General features: G+C 43.4%; 1 protein-coding gene across 2 annotated transcripts in view; it reads right to left on the bottom strand.

The window, feature by feature from the left end:
* Positions 1-9,878: 9,878 nt before the first annotated feature.
* LOC142796181 (uncharacterized) overlaps positions 9,879-18,171 on the bottom strand; it is a 33,466-nt gene continuing 25,173 nt past the window's right edge. Inside the window, exons 4-5 of one of the 2 annotated variants that reach the window (XR_012893597.1) lie at positions 16,922-17,172; positions 9,879-10,015 (exon numbers count right to left, since the gene is read on the bottom strand). Coding sequence is in view for 1 of the 2 variants with exons in the window: in XM_075886298.1 (XP_075742413.1) it covers positions 17,030-17,172 (143 nt within the window). In the remaining variant the exon portion in view is untranslated. Of the gene's footprint in view, positions 10,016-12,779; positions 17,173-18,171 lie in introns of those variants that run through there. The other variant, XM_075886298.1, reaches the window with a different exon arrangement.

Raw genomic sequence — 18,171 nt, 5'->3', positions numbered from 1 at the left:
CTTTAGATCATACTTTCTGGCCACCTTTTTATGCTATGTGAAAGTGTGTTGGCCACCCTTCGGTAGCCTTACTAGAGAAAGAAATTTCGCTCATGTTTGTTATTCAATGAACTCGTTATCGCTATTTCTGATACGTGCGCAGTGCATTTGTTATTTTTTTGTGACCAGAGAGTGGGGATCTGAGGAATATCAAGTGAATGTTCTTCGAAAAATAAACCAGTTGTTAGATTACGCCCGTTTGTCTTTCTTTCTGTGTCCCTGCGTACTTGCGCGAAAATGTCAAGAAGAAAAAAGAACCAGATCACTTGAACTCCCCGACACATGATTTTTTTTGTAAATTCAGTGCTGCTTAGTTTTCACTTTTTTCTTTATATATGTATCTATTGATTTTATCTTTGTGCATTGACTGATTTAATTGTGATGCCTGTGTCAGGTATATGTTCTTACTGCTTTGCAATAAAATTTTAGTTGGAAGTTAACACTTGTCCTCGTTGTTTCCTTAGACCGTTGTTACCTTTTAGCACTTAGGTCTTTAAGACATGAAAGTAAAAGGCTTTTTGTGTAAGCTAAACTTTTACTATATTGACGGTGCATAAACACATGTGTGTTTGTCACACACGTGTATTTGTGACCACATTTGAGCAGTGATGTGTCATTTTTCTCTTTGATCTCTCCAATATTAGGTTTACTCGCGTACACTGTTTTTAGTACGCATGTCGAAACAGCAGAGCATCGCGCTCAGGGCTGCAGCTGAGCATATAAGCCACATCTAATCATGCCCGTAGTCCCAATGACGCACATTCCTTGCGTTTTCTTTGTTTGTCAATGCGGCTGCATCAAGTGTTTTGGACATCAAAAGTGGTCAGAAGCGCTCTTGGTAGTACGTAGAACAGAACAGAGAATAGTCTGAAAGAGATGTCTGCGACAGGCTGTGGGTATACTTACACTGCTAACAGAAGTTTTGCCACATAGCTCAAATTATTCGGAAACTAACCCGGCCGATTCGCCGCTGTTTGATTTTCCGTGCTAGTTCAGACAGCGCTTCCCACAGTCAAAAGAGTTGCATCCGCATCCCAAAAAAAGGTTCTTCATAGGGGTTGCCCAAGCTTGCATGTGGCCTATATCAATCTTCGTGTTGTCTGTAGATCTGAACCATGCAGTGCAGAGCCGGGCACTCAAGCGTTCTAGACCAACATGTTGCCCTCTGTACGAGCTGCAAGCAGTGCTGCAGATGTAGCTGAAAGCTGAAGTGCAATTTAATCTACTGCTATTCTCGGCCAGTTGTGCACTGCAGTTGCGTATAGAAAGGCAAGCAGTTACAGCAACTGAAAATGTACAAGGGTAGCTTGGGCTTGGTTATTTATACTTAATCCTCAAACAGCATTAAGGACACGGAAGAGAGAGGCACATCACTGTGTTTGTGGACTCTCTTGTCTCTGTGCAGCGTGCCGTGTCTGGATTAATTACGAAAGTTTACTTTATAACTTATTGTTAAGCATTGAAGTGGCCTTGATGTTCAAATTGCACATCAATAGGAAGAACAGAAGGACAGGAAGGTTAGCCAGTTCTCAGACCGGCTGGCTACCCTGTAACAATAGATTAAACACTATGGTAAAAGAGACTACTAATTCGTGTATAATCTTACATTGTGAATGTATAATGTAATCAAACAGAGCCGTATTCATGCACACATAAATGTGTGCACATCAAAGAGTAAGAGTGCTTTTAATTCTTTAGAATATGCAATTATATATATGTCTGGTAACTATTACCACCATAGAACCTAAGTTCTTCATCATTATGCTCTGCTGGTGCAATTTATTGGTTTCTAAACAGCATGTTTAGAATGTTTAGACTAAATACCCCATATGTGGTGACACTCATTATTGGAACTGCTGTCATTGCATTTGTAATGCTATTGAGGTAATTTTTCAAAGTCCAGATTACACCTTGCAAACGTGCTTCATACACTGCTCGTTGAGCATCAAGTTTACGTTAGCTGTGTAAACAGTGGTGTTTATACACATGCATATATTTGTGGGCTACCAGTGCCCTGACTGACTGATCACTGCTGTCACTATGACAGATCCCCCAAGACCTTTGCTGAATTTGATGCAATAAATTTGACTAAAGGCAATCATATTGAGTTAAGAGTCTCATTATTTTGCAGCATATATGCGATTGCATGCGTGCCTGTCCCCCTCAGTGGAACAGTGGCTAAGGTGCTCAAGTCCTAAACCAAAGGTCTTGGGTTCAATGCCGGCTGCGGCAGTCACATTTTGACGGAGGCGTAATTGTAGAGGTACGTGTAGTGTGCAGTGTCAGTGCACGTTGAAAAACACCACATGGTTATTCCAGAGCCCTCCACTACATTGATTCTCATTTGTATTTGGGTTTTGGGACGTAAAACTCCAGATAGCATGCATATGTGTGTCGCTGCACCTAAAAATAAGTGTCATTTGATATATATCAATGTTATTGTATAACTGCCGTGGACAATCTATAGATATTGACTCTCGTCAAAATAGACGTCCTCTAAATATTGTATCAATATTGCCAAATAATATATCAATATTGTGTGTGGAACTGATGTGGACATGATATGAAGGTCCAATCTCTTCAAAATGGACATCGTCTAGATATTGTATAAATAATAAATTAACTTTTGTGGACATTCATTGAAGATAAAAATATCATATGGTTGATATTTATTTGATGTCTGCTGGACATTACATGGTTGGCTGGGCTACTAATGGCGTCTGTCATGTCTTATGCGATGACTACGCATTTCTCTACAAATTGCACCCTTTTTCTTCATTGAGCATTATAAACACCACAAGACGTCTTGTCTCGCCATTTTCAGCAACTTTCCGCCAACATGAGGCAGGCAAACAGCAAACAAGCGTTTTCTATGTCTTGAAGCGAAATTATGACGCCGCTCGTTGACGGCGTGTCGGAACTTATTTCACCGTCTTCGAGTTCAGTGCTCGGAGATAGTCTATGCTTTTTCGTTGCTGATATTCTGGAATGTACCCCAATCCTCTTGGGCAGCTTTCGCTTCTTTCTTGCGGGTTTTGAAAGGTAAGCGGGCAAATTTGGGACATCCATGGAACGCATCTTCTGATGAGGTCCCACTTTAATCTGGTGATTTGTACCTTCTTACTATCGATGACGTGAGTGAAAGTCTTCAGGATGCCCTTCTCATGAACGTGCATATCACACACACGTGATGTGCTGGGTAGTTTTTTTATCCACTCGAGGAATAGCTAGGTTCCATGCATCTCGCTGCTCAGGTACACACGGGGCACAAAAAAAATGTGGTGTCTCTCATTTCCTGTAGCCATTTGTACAGCCGAGAACGCACCATGTACAAAGCAGAAATGGCACGCTAAAGTACAAAACTGTTCACGCAGAAAGAAGCCTCCGTGGATAGCGACGCACTGCAACATGCACAGCCGACGGTGGTTACGGGAGTGACATGAGCGAGCATGCAGTCAGTGAATCCAGATGCGACAGCAGCGCCACATTTGTCTCTGGCAGCGGCAGCGCCTCGCAACATCGCTCACTTTTGCAACTTAGCTAGTTCTAGAAACGTTGATGGGTTGCTGCAACGCACGGCGCTTCAGCAAGCATGGGAATACGTTTTTATCGCCGGAGTCTGGACTCTGTCGCGATCAGTAAATGACGTCACTGCTACGTCACTCACATGTGACATCACTTGAAGACTTTTTTCCATAAGTTAGTTTTGACTTTCCCTCGTATTGCCATGGAGTGCCTATTTTGTCATGTGCTTGATGAATTTCGTGCCTAGTGTCATCTTCACTACTCACGTGGCAACGATGACATGCCGTGGGTAATTGGATTACAATGGCGCACGAAAATCTACAAATACAGGTGCTCGCAACTATGTCCGTTCTTGTTCACTCCGCTTTGGAATGACGCAGGTCAACTGTGATCGAGCTGTCACTGACGACGAAAGCCGTAATTGCGAGATTTGCAGTATGTTGTTTACCAAGAGGAAAAACATGCTTCGGCATGTCAGGGACGTCCATAAAGTAAGCCCAGAAGCCAACACGCGCGTGAAATGTGACGTTTGTGGCGTTGGCCTGTCTTCACTGGAAGAGTATGTGAGGCACCACACCGTAACACATGAATTCGTCGCCGAGTACGTGCAGCGCGCGTTCCTGAACGATAAAGGTGAGTGACCCATGCTTTAACCGGTTGATAGTTAGGAAAAGCAATTTTAGTACAGTCGAAACCCGCAATAACGAAAGCCCGCGAGTACCAACTCTCCACGGTAACGAAATATTTCCGAATCCCCGGCGAACGTTCATAGAAGCCCATGTATTACGTATCTTGTGGCAACGAAGTGTTTTTGGACAGCGATCCCGCATTAACAAATTTTGTACCACGGTGCGGGCCTTATTTTACCCTCCCGCCAATGGTTAACTGGCGATAATATGCTCGTATGCGTGTTATGCGCACTCAAAATTTATAAACGTCTGCTTTTGCCGTGCTAGCGTGGGTACCGCCATTTTTCTTTACTTCAGGGGGACGCAGCTTTGGGATCGCGAAAAATGGCAAAAAATCGATTTTTTTAAAATCAAGTTTTCAGTTTCTAGAACCCTTTTTCTACCTGATGCGAAAATATCTACACTGAAAACCGCGCAGACGTGCTTCGAAAAATTCATTTAACCGACCTAGGTCGCGGAACTTTGTCTAGAAATCGCGAGAAAACAGCGATTCTTGGGAAAACAGCGAGTCTTGGGCTCATCGGAAAGAGCATTTCTCCGTGTTTAACTTTCCCGCCTCAGCTGGCTCCTCCCTTTAAAAACAAGTGCACAAAAGCAAATGTTTGAAGGTGGTTTCGAGGCCTTTGATTGGCTGTGGCCGCCGTGTTGCCTCAGCTCGCCTCCCCATTGGCCCGATGCTCGCTCTGGGAGATCGTCGTCTGCTCCTTGTGCGTCGCGAGGACATGGCTCTCAAAAATTGCTACTTCGTGACTTGTTCACGGTTCGATGACCACTTAAGATATAATTACGGTTTAGTTAGAAGCAGTAGGTGGATGCGCGATCAGGTTACTACGAGCACGGCGCGTCATCGGAGTCGTCTTTAGCCCTCACTCCACCGACAGCGAGACTGCGGGCAGGAGCGACGCTCTAGCGCACTCGTGGCGACGCGCTTCGTCGCAAGCAACGAACTGTATAAGCGGCGGCACGGCCAGATCACTACGAGTGGCCGCATCAAATGGACGAGAAGATTACAACGAGCGAGCGCGCGGTCTACGAGCGCGGCGCGTCATCGGAGTTGACTTTAGCCCTAACTCCACTGAAAGCGAGACTGCGGGCAGGAACGACGCACTAGCGCATCCAAAACAACCCGTGGGTTGTTTTGGATGCGCTGGACACCCTTTGTTCCTTCTTCGGCGCACATGACGACGACCGAGCAATGAACCACATTTCCAGTGCGAAGGGAGAGCTTTGAAGTTGTTGCATGGAAAGGGTCGGCAAAGTAAGTTGACCGACTTCTGGCAATAAATTTTCGTTCTGCTGGCCGTATCACTATTCTTATGTCTCATACTCGCGGCAACGAAATTCTCGCGAGAACGAAATTTCGTGGTTTCCCGGGCAATTTCGTTATTGCGGGTTTCGACTGTACGTTATTATCATCTTTTGTGGTGTGGCTGTACAGCACATGATCGCTTGCACGTGTATTAACTGAGCCAGCTAGGTAATTTTCGTGTGCTTGTCACGTGGAAAATAAGAGAATGCACAGAACGGATACTTGCCGCTTGCGATCGCACTGGAAGTGCTGCGGCTTGCGTCACTTATTGTTTTTCTCTCTAAGCTCACATGCCTTTTTGGTGTTGGACAGGACGCACGTGCTCTTGTGAATGGTATCGTCTATTTGATGGCGTAATTGTGACAAAAGTTTGAAAGCATTGATTGAGGCTTGATTGAACTCTTGTGGTGCGCCATACTTCTCCGGTGATTTCGCGTCAAGGCAACGAGAAAATAACGTTTTTTGGAAGTATTCGTGCGGGGAACAATAGACAGGCTTAAGCAGCCAAGCTAAGGAAAAATGCGCTTGTCTCTAACGCAATGTAATATTAATCGGTCGTTTGAGTCAAATATTTAGTAAGCTCGAGCACAGTTCAAACTATAGTATGGTGTACTTAATATTTTTTAACCAATATTGGGTTCAGCTGTACTTTCTGCATGTTAACTGGAGAAGTATTAGCAATATATTTAAAGAAGCAAAAAATTCTGCGTAGAACTTGTCATATACATGCCTCCACTACTTAAAAAAATGCAGAGCAAATATATCCGATAGGCTTATGATGTATTAAAACAGGTGAGCAAACCAGACCGGGACAGCGAAAACGACACACAAAGGGCTGCTTGAAGTAACATTTATTGCAAGTGAAACACACCATGTATGTAGTTCCATCACTCATCGCGTGGTAACATCGAGTGCTTCAGAACATGAGCATGAAAGAAACTTTTCTTTTGTTCCTCAAGCGTTTTTTACTCGCCGAAAATTACAGGAGTTAACATGCCCATGGCAACTATGAGAAAAAAAATGCTTAAAAGGGCCCTGCGACACTTTTGCAACTGCGTTTTTTAAGACTGGAATGCGTGTAGTAATGTAAGCCTAGATGAACTAAAAAAGAACGATGCAAATTGTTGCGATAAAAGTGAAGTTAGTCCTCGAAACTCGAGCAAGCGACGACAAGATACGTTCCATCTCGCATTTCACTCTCTTGCTGACGTTAGTGTCAGAGTGGGCCTACTGCTTTAAGACCAGGGCAGGTATCAACACCAATATGCACCTTGAGAGTATGCACAAGACGTTGAAGCACAGCATGTTGGAGGGAAGGAAGAATAAACGTGTTGATAAACTAATTTCTGCCCTAATAGATTTGACATATAATTTTTTGACGAAGAGGGCAATCCAGATGATCAAAGGAGCAAAGGGCAAAAAGTTGAGTGCAACTGAAAGGTACCACAGGTCTGGCACTGAAATGGTAGGCTGTGCAAAATTAAACGAATATGGCATGTGGACTGTGCCTTTTCAGTCAACTAAAGGGCACTCTTATACCGTGACGAAAGTTATGAATGACACTTGCTGTCCCTTGAGATGCAAGGAATGTGCAGTGTGTGTGCATACTTACAGGTGCACTTGCTATGCGCACCTGATACATTTCACAGTGTGCGAGCACATTCACTTTGTCGTCATTGCTAATACACCTTCAAGCAGTAACAATAATGACTATGAAAGCCCACATGAAACAGCAAGTGAAATGAGCCAGGCATTGCACATAATGGAAAGCATTACGAAGCTGGACGCAGCCACAAAAGTGTCAAGTGCAGCATTATTCAAAGCGAAGATGGAGTCTGTCAAACAAGCAATAGTGGATGGCGAAGTGTCGGAGGAAGTGGTTGAGAAGGCGAGTAAGTTGTTTGAGCCAGTCTTGCAGCTTGTTGAAGACAAAAAGAAAAGAAAAATGCCAGACCAATCTAATGAACCAGCAAACAAAAAAGTCAAGTGCCAAGTCAGATTCTATACTACAAAGTAGCCTAGATCATCCCAACTTTCATCAAGTCTTTCAAAGCCTACCGAAGCTCAAAAAGAAGTTCTGAAACAACAGCTCATGGACAGAAATGGGAAGTCTGCACAGATAATCACATCAGCTGGGCATGACTACAATTATCAAAAGAAGCTTTCAAAATGGTGAAGTGCTCAACCAATATTGGGTTACTCGAACTTGTGAAGAATGAAGCAAGTTGAGTGCTTGTCCGCTAGCACGCTTATCATGACAGCCATTCTCTTATGACCAGTGGTTTCCCTCCTTTATGGTGGTGTGCAGCCGTACATAACAGCTGGATGGTACGTGTGTTAGAGCACGAGAGGTGCCTCCAGTTGTAGTACGAGCTGCTGGTAAGTATTCCTGTAAACAGTGTAAGTGTATTTGATGGTGTATTAAGTTATAATAAATATCTTCTAACTTGTTTTGTTGCTTATAAACGTGAGTAAAGTCCCTGTGGTTGCACAGTCACCGTGCAACCACACCACAGGGGCTGTGGTGTGGTTGGACAATGTGCTACAGAGCTTAAGTTTGTGGTTCCATTCCATGCTTAACAAGTGTATTTTGATGGGACACAAATGCACAACTCCTTGTGTATCGTATTCCTGACAGTTCTAACATACGAAGCAGAAAATCTGGAAGAAGCAAAAAACTGTAGAGTGTGCAATTGAATGATAAATTGTAGGCATAATTCTAAAAGATGGGATGGCAGCAAAATGTGTCTGTGAACACACAGGAGCAACCAATATTCTAGTAGATCTTACGAGAGTACAAAGCGGACCTGGGCAGTTCACGACAGGAGGAAAGACTGTTGATTGGAGCCAGAATTGTATACCAAGAGATGGGAAGGGCAGCAAACTGCAAAAGGCAATTCAAAAATAGAGGATTAAAATGAAATCTGCTCACGCAGGACAGTGTGTGTTGGAGATCATTGGAAGAGCCATCAATCTGCAGTGGACAGAAGGCAGGTTCAAAATAATGGCTTCAATTTACGATGTAAATGTGTGCTTATCAATTTATATTTTTACTGCCTCTTCAAATTGATTATTTTTCTGATTCCAAAACTTGGCGGTACCTGCTGTGGTGATGTATGCAGTGCTGTGGTCGTAAGCACTCTGTTAACGCATTTGCATATTTGGCTTGCCAAATTTACAAATTCTTGCTCAAAACGAATCCGCCGCGGAGATACAGTGCTTAGGGTGTTTGGCTGCTGACGACACAAAAGCCAAAGGTTTATATCATCCACGGTGGTCACATTTCGATGGAGGCGAAATGGTAAAAACTGTAGTACGTGCAATGTCAGTGCACATTAAACAACACCAAATGGTCAAAATTTATGGAGCCCTCCACTACGGCGTGTCTTATCATATCATTGTTTGGGCACGTAAACCACAAAAATTACAATTGCCGATGATGACCACTTCCTGATAAGATACACTGATGTGTACATTGTGTGGACGTTGGCACTGGACTGAGGCTTCCTCTGATAATCAAATTTTAGTCTCTCATCTGCTCTATCTAATACAGCTGCTTAATTATTTAACGTATTGCCTAGTGTTTAGTTTGTGAATTTCCTGACCTGCAATTACTCACCGACTATTTATCATTCCAGATTTTGTAGATTTTCTAAAGCTCTGGAAAAACCAAGATAAATCAATCAAACAACTTTATTTTCACCAAAAACAAAAACATTTACGGTGAAAAAAGGTGGCCGGAAAAAAAGCTGTCCAATGACAGCTTGACGAAGCCCCAGCCACCCATCGGTGGCGAAACGACAAAGTACAGCACCTGATAATTGTGGGGGAAAAATGCATAATAATAGTCGCTAAGCAGTTTCAAATTGATATCATAGTGCATTCACTACGGGCGCAGGTGCAATACAAGGTCAAATGTACCTAATTATACACTTGCTAAAGATAAAGACAAAAAAGTCGAAAAGAAAATCAGACAAAAAACAAAAAGTAAAAAAAAGCCAGAGAAGAAGAAAAAACAAAAAATGGAAAGAAATATATCAGGCACTTCAAGTAAATTAAAATGTACAATGCGCAGTTATATACTGATATGCATGCGCATAGGATTCACACACACACACACACACACACACACACACACACACACACACACACACACACACATATATATATATATATATATATATATATATATATATATTTATATATATATATATATATATATATATATATATATATATATATATATATATATATATATATATCTATATATATATATATATATATATATATTGTTACGCACAAGGAGGACCAGGACGTATACGGCTGAAGGGGGCCGTTTATTTTGGTCGCGAAGAGAAGCGCCGGAGCGGCCAACAGGTTGATGATCGCAGTGTCGTCGTCTTTTTTCTTCCTCCAGCTTCCGTCAGCCAGCCTGTTCGCCCATCTTCGTTTTCTTCCCAGGCATGCGTAACAAATATATATATATATATATATATATATATATATATATATATATATATATATATATATATATATATATATATATATATACATACATCATATGAATAATGAAGGAAAAAGGAAAACACAACAACTTGCGAAACACGTGTATACTCCAATATCAAAAGTCTGGCCAAAGTTTTATGTTCCTTCGGAGTGAAGGCCTAGCACTTACAACCAACAGCGTTATAATAAAAGCTTATTGTGAAAACGTGACGTGGTTGTCTTCCTGTGTAGATAATGCATGAACGCGGTGTCTGCACTACTTTCATAACGGTGATGCAATGCAGTTACATTTCAAGCCGCGTAGATCAGATGCATGGCGCGTCAATTCAAGTTTACGGAGGAGTCTAAATCAGTTTAAAATATTAGTTTTAGATTGCTTATATTATTACTATCATTATTGCTGCGGTATTTTTACATTTTTTACGCCACTTTGCGTTTCGTACCAAATTTACAAAAAGCTCGATCGACATCATCTGTAATGGCGGATTGTTTACTTGCCAACCTCTCAACTCTTCGCCCTACTTCCGAGCGGTGCGGACGTATTTTCGCGCGCTCCACCTGTTCGGCGAATTCAAGGTCGTGCATGGTTTTTCAAGGTCGGTTGGTGCAGAAGCAGCGTGCAACGAGAGATAAGTTTCTCTTCGCTTCTTTGTGTTTGTGAACGCCATTTTTATTTTTTTCTCTCATAGTCAATAATTAGCGTTGCGAGTACTGTAGGTGTGGGACACGGTCAACGTTGTAGTGACGTTGACCACGTGAAAGGGCTAGGCGGCTGTATTGAAGAAGGTCGGGGCGCCCGGTGAATTGTTAAAGAGCTAAAGCCGAACACGAAGGGGACCTAGTGAGAGGCTACTAGCGAAATTGAAGACGCATGTGTGTGGTGTAGTCGGCAGCTTCAAACAGTTGTTGAGGTAGGGGAGTTAACGGAGGCGGCTGGATAGGGGGATCAGGGTTTAACGTAGGCCTACCGGGCACACGGTCCGATGTTCGGGCGGGCGATGGCTAAGGAGGCTAGGAAAACCACGAGCGAGAGTGAGCTGGTGCAGTGCGAAGAATGCAAGCGCTGGTGCTTCTTAGATGAGACAGCATTCACGAGTTTGGCCGACGCGCAGAAGGCGAGTTTCATGTGCCGGCTGTTCGAGGCACTGAAGGCGGCCGTGCAGCACATGGAGGCTAGCATCAAGGGGCATCAGGGGGAGCTTAGGATGGAACTGGAGCAGACGATAGAACTCCAAAAACAGCTCGGGGCGTCGCGTGAGCGGGAGGAGGCCCGCCAGCCTATTAGAGCAAATGAAGGGCTACCTTCGAAAAGAAAGGGAAGGGCGGACCGAGCTAGAGCAGTGGGTGAAGGAGGTAATGGCGCTTTGCCACGGCCCCGAGCGGTGTGTGACGGAAGGCGTGGGTAGCGGAGAAGGCGACAGGCAGGAAGGAACAGGCGAGAAGGGAGGTCAGAGGGCCGCAGTGTCTGGCCACAGCACGGAGGCTCCGAGAACATACAGCTCGGTGGCGTAACAGTCTTCAAGCAGGGCAGAAACACAGGACAGACGGCAGAGAGAGAAACAGGTGAAGCAAACAGGGGCGCTATCACAAACAGGAAGCCAGCGATTGGAGCGTAGAAGGGTCCTAGTGGTGAGGGACTCTCACGTGGCCAGGGTTAGGGATGGCGTCTTCAAGACAGTGAAGGAAGATGGGAGAGTCAGGGTGCAGGCACAGTCAGGGAAGAGCATGGTGGATGCACTGGCCAAAGCTCAGGAGGTCGTAGAAAACAGCATGGGGGGCGAAAATCTAGTCATTATTCATGCTGGGCTGAATGATGAGCTGAAGGGCAACGATCAGAACCTTCAGAGAAAGTTTGAGGATGGGATGCGTAAGCTCCGAGAAGCCTCTGGGAGTGTGCATGTGACCATATGCACAGTCCCAGAGGTCTGGGGGCAGCCTCGTGGGATTGAAAGAAGGGTAGTGGAGGCCAATTGTGTGATCAAGAATTTGAGCCAGCAACTCGGATACAGCGTAATAGAAGTTAACCAAGACGTGTACGAGCCCAGCGCTCGCCCCTTTGCACAGGATGGCATTCACTACAGTGGTGTGATGGGCAAGAGGGTCAGTAACAGAATGGGTCACCAAGCCATAGCTTTTTTAGGGGGACCCAGAGCCCTGAGGCCAACAGTTCAGCCAAAGACGGACCTAAAGGGGCACAAATATTCAAGCCACACGAAGACCGTGCGAAGGAAATCGATGTAAGCACAAGGGCCGAGATAAGTCACATGTAGACTATATTAATATGCAGGGTGGCAGGAATAGGTTAAAGTGGGAAGAGATAGAAGAGCAGTTGAGGAAGAAGGAGCTGATGGTATATGGGATTGTGGAGACACATCTCGGGACATGGAGCAACCACCCTGCAATCCGGATTACGTATGGGAATATTGCAATAGAACAGAAGGCAGCAAAAAGGGGGGGGGGTGGAATTGGTGCATTTATACATAAGAGCATGGGTTGGCAAAGAGTCAAGCAAGGATGCATGGAAAATTTATGGTTAAGAAGGAAAATAGCTGGGCAGATCACACTCCTTGGTTTGGTGTACTTGTGGACGGGAGCAAAGGCCATAGAGGAAAACCAGACACTGGAGGAGTGTATATCAAAAGACATTGAGGAATCAGGAGGAGAGTGCGAGAGAATTCTACTAGGAGATATGAATGCGCACATAGAAGATATTGAAGATTAAAGATTGTTTATTGTCTCTGTTTCATTTTCACCAAATACATGCATGAATGTCTGGATCCTTAGCCTATTGGCTAGTAATGGATCCATTAAAAACATAATACAAATGAATCAGGGGCTATGTATGTACAACCACATGTTTGGGGGGAAATGTAGTATATACAGGTGTTCAAAAAATTGTCCATAAGAAGCATGTGTATGAATAGGAAAGACAAATTCAAGATAAATTACAGAGCTAAAAACAAACGCTCGGTTTATACAAAAACTATGAATAAGACAGCTGTGCAAAGTTCTCATTGCAATATCACACATACAGAAGACCACACGTCAGGACTGCAGTACATCGTCAGTGGTAGAGGCTGCAAATTTGATCGTCGTCCCCAAAATAGCAGCAGTAGGAAAAACATGTACAAGGTATTATAAGTTGATGTTATTTTCAATTTTTTCCCCTACTTTTTGTTCTTCGATAAGCTGGATGTTGTGTGATGCAAGAAAAAGTCTTTTAAAGCCTGATCTACCCTGGTTGATTGTAAAACGGATGACGGGAGATCATTCCAAACTTTAACCCCGGCGTACTTGAGACGGCGTTGTCCGTATGTGTTATGACAGAGAGGGATTAAAAATTTGCCTTCGGAGGCAGAGCGACTACTTTTACCTGGTGTTTGGAAAATAGTTCTAGGAAAGGGGAAGTTGTTACAAATTATTTTATATACCAAGAGAGTTATACGATAATCTCGTAGCGTAAGCACGGGCATTATTGCGGTTTTGGAAAATAGAGGCTGAGAGGGTGTACGAGTGGAAACATGGTTTATTATTCTCAAGGCTCTCTTTTGTAGGCATATTATGTGCTTGATGTATGTGTGATAGGTGAATCCCCAACACTCGATGCAATATGTTATCTGAGATCGGAACAGAGAGAAGTAGATGGTGCGCAAGATATCAGTTTCAAAATGCTGTCGAGCTTTGGTCAGGGTAAAACAGACAGAGGAAAGTTTCTTCCCCAGTGTGTCTAAATGGGGCTTCCAGTTTAACGCATCGTCCAGCATTACGCCTAAATATGAGATCCTACCGACTTTTTCTATTTCTTTATCATTGACCTTCAGCTTGCCCATAGTGAAGTCTACAGGCTTGCAAGGTGATTTAAAAACTATATATTTGGTTTTATCGGTGTTTAAAGTAAGCCTATTTGTTGTGAACCACTCGCTGATTTTTAAAAGTTTGTCGTTTAAAATATGTGCCGCAGTATGAAGTGACGGGGTGGTGAAAACTAGCGCTGTGTCATCCGCGTACATTACGGCACTTACCCTAGAAAGACAATTGGTTAAATCGTTAATATATAACGTAAAAAGAATGGGTCCGAGAACGGAGCCCTGTGGTACTCCCGCATCTACTGGTCTTAAACTGGAAACATGCTCGTCAATAACTACCCTTTGGTATCGCCCATTTAGATAACTTTAAAAAAACTGGAGGGACTGGCCTCTGAATCCGTATCGCTCAAGCTTTTGGCTTAATATTTCAAGATGAACTGTATCAAACGCTTTTCTAATGTCTAGAAACACACCTATAGCAAATTGGTTGTTGTTGAGGGCCTCATTAATTACATCTGTCACGGAAAGTACTGCAGATAGAGTTGATTTGGTTTTCTGAAAGCCATGTTGGTCCGGCGATAGAATACCGTTTTTATGCAGGAAATTCTTTACTCGCATCGCTAATACCTTCTCGAACAACGTATTAATGCAGCTTAAGACGGATATAGGTCTGTAATTGTTGAGTTCATTTTGGTTTCCAGTTTTATAAATTGGGGTTACTTTTGCTATTTTTAGTATTTCAGGATATATACCCGTATGAAACGCTTTATTAAAAAGTAATACTAAGGTTGGAGCTAGGATTTCTATATTTTTTGTAAGGACCGAAATAGGTATGCCATCAATGCCTTTAGCCTTCCCTGAATTCAAATTTTTAGCAGTTGCTATAACCTCTGTTTCAGTTATGTCGATGTAACCAAATGACGGACCATGCCAAGGAGGTAAAGAAGGTTCTTTTGGTGAACTTAGGCGACTATGCAGGTTTGAACCGACAGAACAGAAGTGCTCGTTGAACTGATTTGCAAGATTCTGCATTTGCGGCATTTCAGGGAGGACTCTTTTTGATCGAGTTGGCTGTATAATAGAGTTAATAACTTTCCAAAGTTTGCCACAGTCATTGGAAGTTGAAGTTACTTGTTTCTTGTAGTAGAGTCGCTTCTGTTTACGCATAGCTGCAACTGCTTTGTTTCTATATATTCTAAACTGGTTATTGTAATAAGAGTTCCCTCTGTTTTGTTTCATTTTGGTGTACCAGAAATCTCGCGTTTTTATAGCATTTAGTACGTTAGCTGTCATCCATGGACATATTGGATGCGTATGGTACGTTTTCGTTATTTTTTTACTGCTGTCCTTGATAATCGACTTTATCCGTTCGACTAGGGTCCGACAATGTTCGCTAACATCCATACCGTTAAGGTCCTCAAAATTGGCTGCAGAGAGCAGCTGCGAAACCCTGTCGTAATCAAGCCGTGTAGTATAGCCATGAAAATTATTGCTGGTTATGTGGTTGTTGCCGAGGCGATATAGGAATGCTATTGGCAAGTGGTCAGCTACAGGAATGTCGTATCTCCTGAAAGGGAACTGACAGGTTTAAGCTGCATAGGACATGATCCAAGCATGCACAGGTGTCTGAAGTGATGCGAGTGGGATATGAAATGAGATTTTGGAAGCCATAAGAATTTAGCAAGTTTTGATAGTCATCACAGTTGTCACCTGAGATATTGATGTTCATATCGCCCACAACTACTGTATTCTTATGATTGTCGTTTAGGTAAGAGAAAATACTTTCAAGGTCTTTCAGAAACTGCTTGCGATGCGACTTCGGGGGTCCATATACAGCACCGTAAATGACATCATCAATTTCTACAAATAAGGTTTCACAACTAGTAGTAGCAGTAAAGTATGAACATTTTTTATATGCGGGAGGCTTCCTAGTATATATTCCTACTCCTCCTCCCCTCTTATTTGCTTCTCGAGGGTGGGATATAACAAGTAATTAGGAATGTTATAGCTTTCGCCAGGCATCAACCAGGTTTCTGTAAACGCAATAACATCGTACATACATGAATGCTGGGTGAGAAGGGAGCAAAGAGCATCGCTGTTTCTTGAAATGCTTCTAATATTACAGTGAAGTATGAAGCGTGTGCCTTTTGTTTTATGGAAGTTGTCAACTACAGATGGAGTCAGCATAAGAGAAGGGCTTATGCTATCTGCGCAAGATCGGCTTCGTTGCGGATGCGGATAGTGTCCGAGTTGTCGGCTTTTTTTATCAATATGCACCCGTTTGCAACCCAAGCGTGTCACCGATTGTGACGTTTTTTTGCGGCAATGGCTTTTCTCAGTAGGGCTTTATACGAAGGTCAGAGATGCTCGTTATGATACACAGGCGTCGATCCGGCAATTCCAAGGTCAGATGTATTCAGTCGCATTTTTTTTGTAGCATAAAGCAGCTTATCGCGGGCTGCACAGGACATGAATTTTATGACAATGTTTGACACATTTCTGTTCTTAGTGGGTACCCAGTGGGTTACATCAATATCAGCTGGAGATAGCGTTACTCCAACTTTCGTGCTAAGCGCGGTAACAATCTCGGTCACTGTCTTTTCGGTTGATTTAGGAATGCTTTTTAATTCTAGGTTAGCCCTGCGGCTGTACTGTTGAAGCTCAGCTAGGTCGTCTTTGGTTTCCGTGATTTGCTTAGTTAACTCACAGTTTTCTTTTACCAGTCTGACATTTTCTGCTTTCAGGCCACGCAGCTCTTTCTGCGTGTCATCTAAGGTTTTCTTAAAAAAGTCAAAGCCCTTGCTCATAAGGTCAACTGATTTTTGAAGACTACCAAGTTCCTCATGAATGTGGGAATCCATTTCTTCCATCTTAGTATTGAGTTTCACAACCAGGCATGCTAGCTCTTTTACTGTATTAGGAATCTTGTCAAAAAGTTTTTCCCCGGCTGCCTTCTTCCCGCCAGGCTGCGGATCCCCCATTGCCTCAGGGCGACTCTGGCACAAGCGAATAATGTATTGATTTCACACTGTAGAATTGCTACACACCTGCAAGTGACACGAGGGATGAGCGTACTGTCGATCTGTGCGTGCCTGGGTCGCCCTGAGTTGTGATGCCTGGCCTGCAGACACGGCTGGTTTATATGCTGTGAACCTTCATCCCGGAGTCGGCGCCGAAGAGGCAGAGCATCCCCTCGCTGATGTCACCTCCGAGATAGCCGAGGCGGCTTCCGTACGTAGATAGCTGTCCTTTCCGGCACGTGCAGTGATGCCGCGCCGCCAGGAACAGCGTCCGTAACCTGCAAGTGACACGAGGGATGAGTGTAGTGTCGATTTGTGCGTGCATGGGTCGCCCTGAGTTGTCATATGGATGGGTATACTGACTCAACAGGCAAAATGATCTTGAATATGTGTGAAAGGCATGATTTGATCATTTGCAACAGTACCGAGAAGTGTGAAGGGCAAATAACATGGGAGGTATGAAGGCTACAGTCAACGATAGATTACGCACTGATGTCACATAGGTCGTATGTTAAGCTTAGGGGAATGCACATAGATGAAGGTGGCTCCAGAAGTCTGGGTAGTGATCAAAAACGTATCAAGATAAGTTTTGGAAGAACAGCCAAAGTGGGAAGGAGACAAGATGAGCAACTACAGGAACATTTTCATTCAGGAAGACAAATAGAAATTGCTGCTAAACAAATTGAGAAAGTAATCACTGAGGATAATAAAACTCTGTCGACATACACAAGTCTATTAGACTGTTTGGGCAAGAGCTTGCTAAGGCACGTGACAAGTCACCCCGGAAAAGAATACAGAAGCCCAAAAGTTGGTGGGATGAGGAAGTTAAGAGAGCCATAGCAAAACGTCAGAAAGCCTCTAGGGAACACAGACATGCTAAGCAACGAGGTGAACCGACACATGATGTTGAAAGAAAATGGGAAATTTTTCTAAGCTCTAGAAGGGAAGCATCCCTCCTGATCAATGAAAAAAATTAAAAGAAAGGATGCTCAGTAACTGGAAGAAGTACAGAAAAAGGACATAAAGGTAGCTTCGAAATTTTGGAACCATTTAAACTCCCTAAGAAATAAAACAGACCTAGAACAGAACTACTGTTCAAGGTGCTAGGCTAGAAGGAGACGAAGCTATTGAATATATAAGAACAAGGGTGACGGAAAAATTTCAACAAAATGCCTTATGAAACACAATAGACAGGGATAGATCAAGCGGCACAATGGCTCCATTTTCACAACGAGAGTGGGAAAGGGTTGAGAAGAGAGTTCCAAATAGTGCATCAA

Source organism: Rhipicephalus microplus, chromosome 2 (assembly GCF_043290135.1).
Source record: "Rhipicephalus microplus isolate Deutch F79 chromosome 2, USDA_Rmic, whole genome shotgun sequence".
In the NCBI taxonomy this organism is placed as follows: domain Eukaryota; kingdom Metazoa; phylum Arthropoda; class Arachnida; order Ixodida; family Ixodidae; genus Rhipicephalus; species Rhipicephalus microplus.
Note: the sequence above shows the minus strand (reverse complement) of the source record. Positions and strands in the feature narration are given on the sequence as shown.